The sequence below is a fragment of the Nelumbo nucifera genome, chromosome 3, assembly GCF_055504915.1.
Source record: "Nelumbo nucifera cultivar China Antique chromosome 3, China Antique-T2T, whole genome shotgun sequence".
NCBI lineage: Eukaryota > Viridiplantae > Streptophyta > Magnoliopsida > Proteales > Nelumbonaceae > Nelumbo > Nelumbo nucifera.
Genome location: NC_142651.1, coordinates 5912033 through 5927886, shown reverse-complemented (window position 1 = coordinate 5927886; position 15854 = coordinate 5912033). Strand labels below are relative to the sequence as shown.

The following is a 15854-nucleotide window of genomic DNA, read 5'->3' as shown; positions in this document are numbered from 1 at the left end:
TGTTGATGTAGCTTTTGGAATAAACAGTGCCAGCTCAGCATTGGAGATGCGTTTAATAAAAAAAACACCTAAAAAGTTATTTCTCGAAAATCATGTGAACCGATTATTAGAAAACACCAAATTTAGCGTTTTTCATTTTCAAGACCAATTTTTCACTGTTTGGCTTATATGGCACCTAATGGCGCTGAGGTGTGAAAAAATAGTACAAAACGTTTATCTTATAAATGCCATCGATACCAAACAACCTCTTAATTGTTGGGTTAGATTTGAGCCTTGGGCAATCCAATCCAACCCCTTCTTGACGTGTCTTATAAATATCATATGTGCATGTACACATGTATTAATACATATATGTAACCATTCATCCATGAACTTATGTATCCATATGTATGCATCAATATTCTAAGGGCCTGTTTGGTTAGCGTGGATAGAGATCTGGAATTAGAATTGGAATGACCAACTGTTTGGTTCGGTGGAATCGGAATCCCATTTATTCCTGATGGAATGGTTTTCCCCATTTGAGGGAATGGTCATTCCTTCCCCTTTTCTTGGGAATAAAATCCCATTCCAACTTATTCCAATTCCCATTCTGATTCCTGTCTAAACCAAACAGGCCATGGGAACAAACTATTACGATTTTGAATTTAATTCCATTTCCAAGGCTTTGTCCTAATGCAAAAAATAATGAAATAATGCTAAAATCAGCCAATCCAAAACCTGCAAATCTGCTAAAAAAACTGTCAATCTAAGTCTGAGAAATAAAAACGTTTTAGCAAAAAGAAATGAAAAAATCAACTCAACATGATTCCAATGTTGACCTCAGCCTAACCTGGTCTAACTTACATCCCTATATGTGTGGTGAATGGTTTAGATCTATCACATAAATTCCTCCATGTGGCAGAAAAGAGTTAAGTCGTACAAGATAATAGGGGTGAGGAATCTTTCATGTGAAAAATTGTACCATGGGCCCAAAATAGACTCACATTACCCTGGCTGTCCTAACAGTATAAATTTGAGAAAATTTTAAAGACTTAAAAACAGTATATAACTGTTTAAGAGTTAAAATTTTAAATTGTCTTTTGATCCATCCAATTAAGTAGATTAAACATCAATGGTCATAATTTAATTTACCCATGGTGTTTCTATGTGGACATTACATCCTTGGTGCATATATAAAGTTCAAGTGCATGTTCTTTAAAAACTTGATTGTTAATAAATATAATATGTAGTTTAAAATTTATATTATCTTTATTGATTAAATTGGATAAACTTAATATGTTGATTATCATTATATCATTAAAAACTTATAAATTAAATTTAATTTTTTGTAAATATTACTTTTTACATTACTTATTATAAATATTCAAATATTAAAATGAAAACAAATGATTGAATAACTTAAGTAACTTAATGGTCAAGTGAGACCATGGCTTTTTAACCATGAATACTTGGGTTCAAATCTTCACATCCCCAAAAAGTACTTTGGGGTTTATTCCAAGGCAAGTTTAATTCAAAGGCAGGTTCCACAAGGTCAGTTCCATCAAGGCAAACCAAAACCGGTTCATCGGGTCGGTTTGGGTAGGATAAAACCCCGATTCCAAGAATTTGGAACTAAACCCTACGATGTAATAAATTGGGTGGTTCAAGGCCGGTTCGAGGTCAGTTCCATTTGATTCCGTGTATAACCTATCCATTTGCTCACCCCTACATCTTATAATTTTTTCATACGGGACAAGTTATAAAGAGTGAAAAACAAAAGCTTTAGTGGGAATATTAAGAAATAGAAAACTAATTTTACAAAACTAAAAGTGCAAGTGTTTAACTATGTAATCAATTAATCAAACCTAAGAAATTAATCTCTAATGAGATTGAATTTCAACAAGCAAGTAAACTTAATTTTGACCCTATCATAATCGGAACTCAAAATTAATGTAGATGTAGGCTGATCTTATTAATAGTTGTGACTAAAATAAAGACTTAGTCCTATGTATGAGAGTTCTGATATTAACATTACTAAGGCCGTTTTTGGGAGCACTTTTCAGCCTATATGGGCTTTTAAAAAGTTATTTTTTTTAAAACCAACTTTTTAAAAAGCACTTTTTAGTGAATTTTGATTCAGTTCTCACAGAACTGTTTTCACACCCTACTTACAGTCTTTTATATCCATGCATTAGGAACATCTCCATAGTTGTATGTTTATTTTCATAGGGAGGTATACCCAATACACGGCTGCATGGGACTGTACGGATAATGTGAGCATGGTATTGTGGATACCAAATCTGATATCGTTTTTAGTATTTGTTTGATCCCAACTTTCTTTGTTCAAAATAACTGCTTGAAAATATGAAAAGTTAAATAAAGTTTTCTTTTTCTATTTTCCAAATGGGTTTTCTTATGTAAAAAAATTATTTTGAACTTTCTCGCCAAACATTTTTTTGAATGGCCTTTGGTGTCTCCTATGTGAAAATCACAAAAAAAAAAAAAACGTTGGAAAACACTCCAACTTTTTTTTCTTTGCTGATGCTTTTAAGTGGTTTGGTTGTCTATGATGTCAATGCTTGGTGTGATGCTTCACATCAGTGATAATTTCTTGAATTTCATTGCCTTGTTGGAGCCACATCAGCGTTAGAGGAATCGGCATTGAAATTTCTATTTGATTGGCCGATTTTGGTGATTTTCAGAAAATCGGTAATAAATCAATTTTTAAAATCAGCCCTTTTCAAGGATCACCTTTTTTTGGTGATTTCTTGATTTCTAGCTGATTCCGATTTTTTTGAGGATGACATGGCCAATATGTCATTGAATAATAACTCTAATACAAAAATAACCAACCCTTGAGAATTAGTACCAAACAAACTCGAAGCCAACTTCTCAAAAATCAGCTTAGATGACAGAAATCATACCAAATAACAAAAAATACTGATTTTTGAAAATACTTATTTCAAAATTTACCGATTTTTAAAAAAAATTGGTAAGGAAGAATCAGCATTGATGCCAAACATCCCCTTAGTTATATTAAATTTGGTGAACTGCCTGTTAATGTGATTACATCATCCGGCTGTGCGATGGATAATATGCCACGTAATACAAGAAAACCAAATATCGCTTGGCTAGATTTAGATCTCATCTAAAGATCCTATTTGGTGTCTGAGATCTCTTTCTATTCTACCACAAGGGCAAGATTATGGATACTCGTCAAGTGAAAGATTGAAAGCGGAAGAACTAATATGAGTGAAGTGGGTTTTTTTTGGAGAATGACTGATCAGCTCAGTTCAGAATTCTTAACCTCACTATACAAGGGGATGAATCCTGACGGTGGATTGATGCCAAATTTTATAGGAGGGAGCTACCAATAAGGCCAATGGCCTAGGTCGGCGGTCTCCATTCCACTTGGGAGGGGTGTCAGCGTAACATCTTCTACGTCATAATTTGTGGTAGAGGGGTACGTGTTCGCGCGGCCCCTTATAGGTCAGTTTATAAAGTTTGATTCTTTTATCTTTCTATTTTGTGTAATCTAAGGTCATGGTCATTGTCAAAATGGTTCTGGTATTACTTTTAGGCTTTGTCATTTCCTTTGGAGCAAAACAAGCCAATTAATTCTAGGCGGGATTTTCGCAATTACTACTATGTACTGTGTACATTGCTTGGTGGAGCTCATGAACTTGATTTTTTCGTTTTAACTTGATTTCAGTCACTACATTGAATTTTTGACCCTAGTAGAAACTTGCTTTCTTCGTTTTAACTAGAAAACAAATTTTTATCAAACGTAAACAATATTATCTGCTTCTACTTTTTTTACTCATAAGCAATTACAAGATTTTATCAAACATAACATCATTTAAACTCACCCATAACCCACTCTTTGTAGACCCAGAACATGGACATCTTTCACACCACATGGGTTTCTTCTATTGCATATATATCTGTACTTAGGGATGGCTATCCTACCCGGTGGGTATCCCCCTATCCTCCCCGATAGGGCTCTAGAACCTGTATGGGTACGAATAGAATACAGTATTAGGTTAAACCTGATCCTCCCCAATTAATATTTTATTGGAAATTAAAGCATATAAACTTTATGTATTAGGTGTTGAATTTAATAATATTTTAAATTTTATGTGAATGATAATTGATAGTTTATGTGTTTTCTACATGTCTTAATCAAATAATTAAAAATTTTATTGTATATTTGTGTTATTGTACTTATTTATTGCAAGAAATAATAAGAAATTAGATGCATATTCTAAACCCAACCCACCCCTACCCTTGAATACAAGGAGGGTAGGGTCGGGAAGGGTTTTGCATTTTCATGTGCAAAAAGGGTTTGGATTCTCAAAATGTAACCTGTTATGGGTTACGGATTAGGAACTTCAGAAAGGCGGGTAAGGTTTAGAATTTACAAAGTCCTCCCCAAACCCACCTCGCTGCCATCCCTATCTATACTATGAGAGCGGAATTGGTCCTTACAGAATTATTTTCACACTGACATATTTTTATTCATGGGAAAATGTTTCTATTGCATGACTAAAAACTGCTGTGAGGACAATGTGAAGATGATTCTGTGAGGACCAAATCCAAATTCCTATACCACATAGTTGTCCATGCCAGCATATTCTCTTCTCTCCTTGCATTGTTTCTCAACTCTTGAATTTTTAATTAAAAAATTAAAAATAAAACACGGGGCTCCATAAATTTACCCACAAACCAATTCAGTTTCGTTTTATTACAAGACTGAATGTAATTACTTCGCTGGAGGATATGGGCATCGATCTTTTTAACTCAGCCTGTGCATTGCACAAGTCTCTACTATTATACAAATTAGGAATGACATTTTAAGAAAGGAAATTGTTAATTTTTTTCTAGGCCTCATTGAATATTCCTATAAAAAGGTTTAGCCAAGAAACCCGTATTCTAAAAAGAAAGAAAAAAAAAAATTAAAAGCATGAGGTTTTCTTGATTCACATGTATGGCACCAAAAGAAAACTACATCAAACATAGCTGCACAAGGGTTAAACTTGGGCACCTTCCATTTTTTTTGGTAAGGGGAGCATACCCCACTCATCACAGAAGAGTTGATGCATTAGCAATTCTTTCTCTAAATATCTTTTGTCTTTTCACTAAGAACGGTTTCAATTATCAAAAACTGGGATGGACCCAAATTAATTTCCTTAATTAAACATAGAGGCAAAGAATAAACAAAAAGAAAAGAAGAAAAGAGAAACCTTGATAGTGTGTTCAAGTCAACTGTACAGGATTAGTTGTAGCATATCCCCTGCTAAATAATGGATGCCACCCATGCAACCCTAATCTCCATGATAGGTTATTCTCCCCTCTCGACAATGCAAAGTGGAAACATCAATATGGATGTGGTGTCATTGCAGAGAGTTTGCTTAAATACTAAACCTCTTTTTTTTTTTTTTTGTTTTTCCTGTGTGTGACCTCATGGGTATCCTCTTGGGAAAACTATCAAACGTACGGTTAGGGGATCCGGATGCAAAGGACTAGTAGGGATTGGGTCGGGTTTGAGTTGAGTTTGGTGGGCAGAGTCAAGCTCAACCCGAATGCAAAGGATATGCATGAAAGGTATTTGAGGGGGGGCGGGGGTGCAACTTGGGTCGGGTTTTTGTTAAGTTTTAAATGGGTCGAAGCTGATCCGTCCAGTCAGCTTGCCAGCCGGAATCGGATTGGACATGATTCACTGTATGGGCCCACCTGATGGACTGGTTCTAAAATTTAGAGAGTTGTTCACCACTCCACCAAGTCCAGGGTTGGCAGGGCAGGGCCCAGGACTGTTGAGAAAAAGGCCAAGATTATTCCATCATTTCCACAACTGTGCAACAACAGAAGATTAACAAAAAAGCAATGTTATTCCCACGTGAATGTATTAAAGAAGTGCACAAGAAGAATAATTAACATTCTAGCTTTAACTGCTAATTTAAAAGCAGCTTTTTGATAAGTTGCATGAATTCATCCTCCGAATTTCTTTGTCCCAATCATGCTTCTCTCTCTTTAAGTAAATTATTTCTTTTAATGTAAAGAAACTGATAGTGGGCATTTCCTTTTAGGGCCATTGTTGAGCTGCTTTAGGAGTAGGAAAGCTCTTCCATTACCATTTGCCACTCTCAAAAGCAACCCCACCCTTCTCCCGTACTTAATCCTGTTTTTGTCTGTAACTTGTGTTCTCAGACCTCAAAAAGGCATCAAGTCCCAAATTATTCTAGACTTTTAGTAATTGAGGAATCATGGATTATATCCATTTGTTTGTTGTTAATTAACCCTCGAGAGTTAAGAGTTAGGACCACTGTTTCAAAGACTTAAAACCTAAATTTGGTCAAATGGGTCACCTTAGATGGGGCGTTACCCTTTGGAGAATAATCTTGTTTCAACATATTCGATTGTTGTCAACTCCTAGCAAGCAGCCTGGATTAGATCAGTCATCCCACCAAGGCTCCAAACAAAACTCAGGATCTAAGCAGCACCAGCGTGGCCCATGTCTGTCCTGGCCGAACAATGAAGCTTTTGGCCACTTTCTAGCCCAGAGAACACACAAAGCTCGACCTGGCCCCCCCTCCCCCCGTACGTTCTTCTGTGGAATAAATGCCACCAACACTATCCTTCTCCATGGACCATGGCCACTGCCGGCACAAATCCCCCATTTGGAATCAGGTCAACCCTAATTCAATTCCCTAGTTTTTCCCTGCTTCCTTTCAGATGGAAGTAGGCCCCAAGTTGTGTGCTTCAATGGGGTCAGCACTTATCTATATCGATCCTAGCTAGCCACCATTTTCATTCTTCTTGTTTACCATCAAGTTCCCTATCAAGTTCCCTAGTCAGTCAATCTGATGTGGATTTCGCCCTTCAATGTGGGTTCATGCCATTGGTTGGTATGAGGTAACACAAATTCAGCCGCATGAGCCAAAGTAATCACAGAATCACTTGATATGATTTGGATGTGCCCTGTTTGTTAAAACAAGAAAAAAGTGTGCCCAGGTAACTACCTTGTTTCCCCCTTTCTTATCAAACCTTTTAACCAGTCCTCAATGTTTTTCATTTTTGTTTTCCTCTTTACTAAGTGCAGCTTCAGCACACAACTGTAATGGGCGTATTATGATTAGACTGACTTGTTAGCCCAGGTTGGGTTTATATACAAGAAACTAAACCAAGATGGGGCAATAAATCTGGGTCCCCATATCAGGACTACCCCAGAACAGGCCTGGATTTAAAGCCCACCTAGGCAACCTGGACTACTTGTCTGTAACCTTCTCCATGGTTCAATATGGAGCTGACTGTGGTACCTTGGAATGAGTGGCCTCTCAGGAGATGCCACTTAGAAGCTTCAAAAACAAAGTCATGCACATTGGCAAACACCCCCTAAGTAACTGTTACAGCAGTGCTGTTTCACTTGGTTTCATCTAAAATACTTGGAACTTGATAATCACTTGGTTTATAGATCTTTTTCCTAGTAAATTCCTTATTAATACTGAATTAATTCCTGGGATTTTTGACGCATGAACCTGCCATCACTAAGTATTATGTATACAGGAAACAACAGTTAAGGATTCTTCGTGATGAAGACTCTGTCTTACAGAAGAGATCTAATGAAATGCAGTTGGAGGCTTGGATAGATAAACAAGAATCTCCTTATTGCATGCAAGCCAAGAAAAAAATATAAAAGAATAGGAAAGGAAAAGCTCTGGCTTGTGGCTTTGGACTGCTAATGGAGTCATATAATGTACCAACGGGCTACAGACATGAAATTATAAAATATCAACCATAGCTTTCCAACCAAGTACATAGATGCTTTAAATATGAAAGAATGGGCATCCAACAGTTCATGGCTTTCATTGTTCATACTTCCACTTCAAATATTTTATAGTTTCTTTGAATAACATTCTCTCCTTCCCCCCTCCCCCTCTCCCTACTGAGTACATTCCAGTTCCTTTATTTTAACAACTTTCAACCATAAAAAAAATCCCATGCTCTCTCTCTCACTCTCTCTCTCTCTCCATTGCAACCTATTATAAGCCTTGGGATAAATAGAAAAGAATTCTAAGAAGCTTATTTGATACAGACCTCATTAACTTATCCTTTTGATGATGGACCTACTATTCTTTGAAGGAATTATTGTTCAATGTTTGACATCTACCACACTATTATAAACATTTCGAGCTGGAAAGTGGGACAGTGGGCAATGAAGCTAAGACACGTAATCATAGAGACTAAAGTTCTTTGATTAAACCTCCCATTAGAGACAAGACCATTATGGAATTTTAAATGCTATCAAAGTACAAAGAAAAGGGTGGCATTCCATGCATGAACAACCCAAGAAAAACTTCATCTGCTTTCAATTCATCTCTATATAATGATGATTTTGCATAATTTCAACAATCATCTGCTTGACTAAATGATGATCATGGTCGTTGCGAAGTCAACATCGATCGAGTTTGTCGATCAGACACGGCATTTAGTACTGCAAAGTGACATCAGATCATAGCCCTACTTATGTGTATAATCATTTCAAGTTAGAAGCGTTTCAACATTAGAAGGATGATTGGGCCAAAAAGGAATGGAGTTCTGGACACTGCTGCACCATTTTTGCAATATTAATAAACATGAGCTATTGTTGTCACTGTGGTGATCTCTGCATTCGAACATGCTTTAATCCATTTTTTAAAGATTCTTCTCTCCACTGCCAAAGTTAACTGATGAGCACTTAACAAGATTAAAAAATGTTCAGGAAGAAAGTTAAAATATACTAAATTGACCGTTAACCAGCCGGCTCCAATATTCGCCATTCCACTTCACTTATTTCACTCCTTCAAAGTGCAACTAGACACAAACAAATACTCATTTTTTTTAAACACTCAACGCCATCCCTCCCTCCTCTCTCTCTCTCTCTCTCCCCGCCTAGTTCCTACATAATACACTGCAAGCAAAAGCAAAATCCCCTTTTTCTCTCTCTGACTGGTAGAATAACGAGCTTTGGGATCCATACACTTATCAGTTTATCACGCCAATGGAAAGTGGTTTTGCTTCTCCTCGAGCTGATGCCTTTCCAGCCGGCCTTCGTGTTCTTGTTGTTGATGATGATCCAACTTGGCTCAAAATTCTCGAGAAGATGCTTAAAAAGTGTTCTTATGAAGGTAATCTACTACCAGAAGTTTCAGTTTTGCTTTTATATGTTGTGTCGATTTCTGGAAGGTCTTGGTTAACTGATTGGTTGTACCAAATTTGATGCTTACAAAGTGTCTTTCTTTCTACTCTATAGCAGTTTTCATTCTTTAAGCTAAATATGAGAGAGCTTGGTATGAGCAAACTATGTGATTCTTTGTTCAAAAGCATCCATAGCTTCAGTGTTGAAGCTCTAGAACTTTTCTCTAGAACGCAAATCATTAACTGAAAAGACATGCAGCTTGAAATGAAGGAACTGTACATTCCGACATCTAGAAAATTTTTGTAACTGTTATATGGAGGATAAAAGGAAAAGAAAATCATGTTCAGTTAAAATTTTATGGTTGGAAAGGATATGGGATTTCTTCACTTTGTCTGATCGTGGCAATAGTTGTGATGTCAAAATAATTTCTATGATTATGATATGGAGGAACTTAGTTGAGAAAAATCATGCTTAATTGGCTCTAAGCATATGATATTGTTTTTATTTGCCTTTGTGCACTTCTGCTTTCAGTTGAGAATGTAACTGGATAAATTTCTTTCTAGTTCAGTGATCCTCGTGAAAATCCCAAAGTTTTTCCATGACCATTACATACCAAATATGTGGCATCATGTAGCATTTGACATCATAGAAATGGGAGAATTTGTAAACTGTAAATTTCCTAGGAATGTTATTATTACATAATTTTGCGTCATTACTCCTAGAAGCAGGAACACTGAGTTGACTAGAACTCGCCAATTTTCACAAATTGGAACTTCAAGACCCCTCTGTTCAGTTTGGCCATAGATTTATACATGGTGTATAAGAACAACTATTAGGCCAATTTGACTGTAGCTTGCCTTCCTCACCAAACCCTTGCTCCCAATACACCCGAAGCTCCCTCTCTCTGTGTCAGCCCCACAAAACGGAGAATGTGACAGATTTTGTGAATCTAGTGTCCTGCGAGGTGCGAGCCCCACCTGCAATTCCAGGCTAACTGCGAGTCCGGATAACTAGTGAACCTGGATGACCTGTGGGTCTGGACACCCTGCGAGTCCCACCTGACTGCGATTCCAGGAAGACCTGTGAATCCAGATGACTTGCAATTCCTGGATAGCCAGTGATTCCAGATGCACTGCAATTCCCATATGTCTGCAAGTCCATATGCAGCATTAGTGGCCTAATCCCTCTGCTTCAACCACAGACCATTATGAAAATTTTCCTTCAGAATTTTTCAACTTAATTGGGTCAGGTCATGGAGCAGGTTGAGACTGGAATTCAAGGCACCAACACAACAATCTGAAACTCGGGATCTTTTTCCTGTTTTACTAGGTACTTGCCACTTGGTTTTTTCTTTTCTTTCAATAACTTAGCAAATCTATTCTGTTTATTCCACTTTCCAAGCTCCATTTTTAAATCCACGTTTGGTGAAGTCAGAGTAGGTCTTCTCAATGGAAAAAGGATAGGACTATTCAATTCCCAGTTCCCAGTCAAACTGTCATTGAGTTGGATTGCTGTCTGGGATAAGAAAAGTCACAAATTGGTGGCCAAGAAAAGGTTTCCCGAAAAGAAATTACTTAAAGCTCGTGTTTTAAGGCAATGAAGAACATTGTTTGTTTGGGATGTGAGAGGTGTCACCGTGGGGGTGATGCACAATAAAAGGTCAAGGATTAAATCCAACCAACAATCAAGTCTCTGAAACCTAGGTTCTACAAAAGTGTCAACTCTTCATAAAGTTCTTTCTACATGAGTATAGCTAAGGAATGGTCTATGAAAGAATCATTCTCTCTATGCTTTCATATATGGCTCTGTATAATACTTATGATTTCAAGAATTGCATTTTTAAGCTTTCAACTTGCACTTGGACAGAGCACCCAATGCTGGTATAGTTATCAGCATCAAATTATAAATTGTCAGAAGTCACGTGGATCTTTTTAAATAAAAAATCTAGTTTTTGAGTAGCTAAAATTTTCTTCTCCCTTCCTTGTAATCTCTTGTAATGAAATTCTAGGGGAGCCACTCGTTAAGATAGTGAACAAACAAGCAAAGTAGAACCCCTTTATCAAACTCTCAGCCAAAATTTTCATTTGTTCTTTTCAAGCATCATCATCGCATGGCAGATGACAGATGGAGGACTCCACATAAATGGTACTTTGGCATCAAGCGAACTGAGTGAATATTTTAAGGCAAGCATTACACGGATTTGGAAAGAAGATTAATGGTTCTGCTGGATGAGGTAGCTCAGTTCAAAAGTATCATCTTGGAGGCATTAATTGAAGGAAAAAAGCCTGTTGCTTTATGCCATGAAAAAATATAGGTAAAGTGTCATAAGGTTCTAAAATTCAGTGGTAAAATAGGGGTGGAAATATGATTCTTACAAGTGGATTCTGATAAATTTGCATCTGTTCCATTTGAGTGGTGCCATGCAAATCCTTTACAGTTTAATGCTGATGTGTAATGATATATGGCTATTGTATTTTTAACCAAAATTGGATACAATCCTCATGATCTCCAATGACAACATTAAGCATGCATACTTCCCATACATTTCTGAATTATTTGTTTCTTTTGCTTTCTGCAGTGACTACATGCTGTTTAGCAAGAGATGCGCTGGACATGCTTCGTGAAAGAAAAGATAGATTTGACATTGTAATTAGTGATGTTAATATGCCTGATATGGATGGTTTCAAGCTTCTTGAACATGTTGGACTTGAGATGGATCTGCCTGTCATCAGTCAGTTCTTTTCCATTAACTTCGATAGTTTGGCTTACAGGATAATTTTTTCCCATTTTTCATTTTGTCAAGTTAAACCTAAAGTTATGACTATACATATTCTGTGTTTCTGCACAGTGATGTCTGTTGATGGGGAAACAAGCAGGGTGATGAAAGGTGTTCAACATGGAGCATGTGATTATCTTCTTAAGCCTGTTCGGATGAAAGAACTTCGAAATATATGGCAGCATGTCTTCAGAAAGAAAATTCACGAGGTTAAAGAAATTGAGAACCATGAAATCCATGATGATGTTCAGATGATGCGAAGTGGATCAGAAGAATTTGATGATGGACACTTACCAAGTGGACTTGATTTGGTTTCACCAAGGAAAAGGAAAGACATGGAAAATAAAGAGCATGAAGACCAAGAACTTAGTGATCCTTCTGCTATGAAGAAGGCTAGGGTAGTTTGGTCTGTGGATCTCCATCAGAAGTTTGTCAATGCTGTAAACCAGATAGGTTTTGATAGTAAGTTTATTAAGCTTCCTCTTAAAACCAATTGTCTGAGGAGTTTCAATCAATTTAACTCCAAAACTTATGATACTTTTGATATTGTTTACTATTTTCAGCTTTCATCCTGCTGCATATTGCAGATATATGATGTTTAATTTCTTTTGGCAGAAGTTGGCCCAAAGAAAATACTAGACTTGATGAAGGTTCCTTGGTTAACTAGAGAAAATGTTGCTAGCCACCTGCAGGTATATATTTTTCTATATATCATCTTCCAGTTATCAACTTGAAGGTGTCTTGGGCTCTGCTTAACACATTAAAGAGTAGTCTGTTAACAAAGCCCCCAAGCAAAGTTGTCATTCATTGCTCTAAATAAATTGATTTTTTTTTCAATAGTTGAAATATCTCTGAACTCCTTTTTCAAATCAAACATCAATTTCTTCTGCAACCTAATTTGAAATTATATGCTGATGTTAAATCATAGTTTCCTGCTTCTAACGTGATAATAGCTTATAGTTGCTTATGCTTTTCTGCACAGACTACGGAATTTCCTTTTGAGCCTCAAGATTGGAACTTACTAGGCATTAACTAGTTCTGATGTTTCCATGGCCATAACTTCATTTAGTTTAATATGGTAAACATAGAAACCAGAGACACCAGGGCTTCATTTGGTCATGCATTTAATGTTTACTTATTTTAGCTAATCAAATATTTAAGAAATCAAATTTCAGTATTAAATTTGTTAAATACAATAACTTTGGAGCATGCGACCACCTTAATGACAATAATAGTTAAAGGTTAAATAAAATTACCTCCTTTATTTTTTTTCCTTTTGGGTCTTGCATAATATATTTATATTCTTCCTTTTTGCATCAGAAGCATAAAAGTTATGGGTCATCTGAAAAAATTTTGGAAAATGTCAAATGAAATTTTTCATACCTAATATTGGATATGCTATGGGAAATCTGACTCTGAGAAACTTGTATGATATGCAGAAATATCGTCTATATTTGAGTAGGTTACAAAAACAAAATGAATCAAAAGCTCCCTTTTGTGGGACAAAGCAATCGGATTTCACTCCCAAAGATACTCCTGGGAGCTTTGGCATTGAGAATTCAATCAAGATGCACCAAAATAATGCAGCCAACAGCAGCTATGGATACTGTGGCAACAAAATTCTTCTCCAAAATGTGGGCTCAGAAATCCATGAAAATGACCTGAAGGGTATCATTTCCTTCTTGCCAATAACAGAACCCAGAAAAGCTTTGGCTGGTGATGTTTCAAATACTCAGAAGTCGAGTAACGGTTCTCGAGTGGGCTTGTCTCATTCTTTTGGGTCACTGGGGCCAGATGTCAATTATCCAACCATCCAATCACCCAATTGTTGGAATACAGATATTCCCGTAATACAGTTTGCACAAAAAGCAAAGCAAGAAAAGGAGCCATATATTTTGTTGGAGGATAACTACATGCATCTACCACCATCAGGTCCACAGAATCAGATCCAAGCTGATGGACTACAATCCTCTCCACCCATTAATTCCAGACCTGTCACAGAAAAAGGTAAAGTCATTGCCACTGAAATCAAGCCTTTGTGTACTGAATATGGAAGCAACCATGTTGGAGATATTTCCCGAAGAGGACAAGGAATTAACTTGTTTTCTGTTCAAGCTGATAAGGATGTAGCAAATGCTCAAGCTTTTGGATACATGCCCACTGCTACTGGTTCGTCACCTATGAGAAATCAAAGCTTTGACCAGATTTACATAAACAACTGGAACTCACTCCAACCAAGCATAATCCCAGAAGGTGGATCATTTTTGTCATCTTCTCATGAGGACTTGGAACCCTGTTCACTTCAAGGAGGATATGGTTATACCGAGACTGTTGGCTTCAACAATGAGGAGATTTTGGCCTATGAACATTTAGATCTCACTGCTGACCCTCCGAGCCACCTGTATGATGGATTGAGGTTCAATTGTGATTATCCATGTGATTCAATGGAATATCCTTTAATGGACCGAGGTCTGTTCATTGCATGAGGCCACTCCACTGAAGTCTGCTCTTGCTAGAGGTTAGCAAAGGATCTTGTTCCAGATAACCGGTCCCCCGAGCAAAATGCTTGCTTGCCCTGGGTTTATTAGGATTTGTAATATCCCACATTTGGACATGGATGTCAAAACTTGTACAGTAGATCAAAGCAGTATAATGTGTACTTGTGATAAACAGTTAATCTATGCTGCTTCAACTGCAAATTTTTCAAAATGGTTCCATCAAAAAATAAATAAATACTGCAAATTTTCAAAATGAGAACATCATATATTTTGATAATGTTCATATCAACTCCAAACAGGCACATGTGCACTGTTATGGGCCCGGGCGTAGGATCTCGTCACGGGTCGGTCCACGGGGAGAACCTCTAGCTTCCCCTTGCCCCTCCCTTTGCGTGCAGACCCTATCGTGGCGACCTAAGGGGTGATTTGTCCAAGAGATCACCCTAACTCTCCTCAACTCTTCTCTTGGCTGAAATTCTTGGATGCCTTTATTCAATAATAGTGACTCCTTAAATAGGAGATTACAAGAGTCCTGCTCTTAGGGAGACCTCCAACTCTATCTTGATAAGATAAGATAAGTCTCTCTTAATCCTAATCTAATAAGATAATATAATCTAATCTACTAACTTAATAAGATAAGAATAACAAGATAGTCTAATCTAATCGCTTCCCCTTGCCCCTCCCTTTGCGTGTAGACCCTATCGTGGCGACCTAAGGGGTGATTTGTCCAAGAGATCACCCTAACTCTCCTCAACTCTTCTCTTGGCTGAAATTCTTGGATGCCTTTATTCAATAATAGTGACTCCTTAAATAGGAGATTACAAGAGTCCTGCTCTTAGGGAGACCTCCAACTCTATCTTGATAAGATAAGATAAGTCTCTCTTAATCCTAATCTAATAAGATAATATAATCTAATCTACTAACTTAATAAGATAAGAATAACAAGATAGTCTAATCTAATCGCTTCCCCTTGCCCCTCCCTTTGCGTGTAGACCCTATCGTGGCGACCTAAGGGGTGATTTGTCCAAGAGATCACCCTAACTCTCCTCAACTCTTCTCTTGGCTGAAATTCTTGGATGCCTTTATTCAATAATAGTGGCTCCTTAAATAGGAGATTACAAGAGTCCTGCTCTTAGGGAGACTCCTTGCTGAATAGGGAGACCTCCAACTCTATCTTGATAAGATAAGACTGATAAGATAAGATAAGTCTCTCTTAATCCTAATCTAATAAGATAATATAATCTAATCTACTAACTTAATAAGATAAGAATAACAAGATAGTCTAATCTAATCTACTGAATGGATAAGACTGTGGTTGCCGAATTGGATAGGATGAGAACATTGAATCATTGCTGTTGTTGTTCCCAATACGCGTCCACATCATTACTCCCCTCTTGGACTACGAGCTTGTCCTCAAGCTCCAATT

The 15854-nt window shown here is 37.1% G+C and overlaps 1 protein-coding gene across 1 annotated transcript; it reads left to right on the top strand.

Annotated features, from left to right (window-relative positions):
- Positions 1 to 8838: 8838 nt before the first annotated feature.
- Positions 8839 to 14626, top strand: LOC104593282 (two-component response regulator ORR26-like). The gene is made up of 5 exons (XM_010253040.3): positions 8839 to 9143; positions 11733 to 11885; positions 12003 to 12392; positions 12546 to 12622; positions 13370 to 14626. Exons 1-5 carry the CDS (start codon positions 9017 to 9019, stop codon positions 14414 to 14416), a joined length of 1794 nt encoding a protein of 597 aa, XP_010251342.1. The 5' UTR covers positions 8839 to 9016; the 3' UTR covers positions 14417 to 14626.
- The last annotated feature ends 1228 nt before the right edge of the window (positions 14627 to 15854 follow it).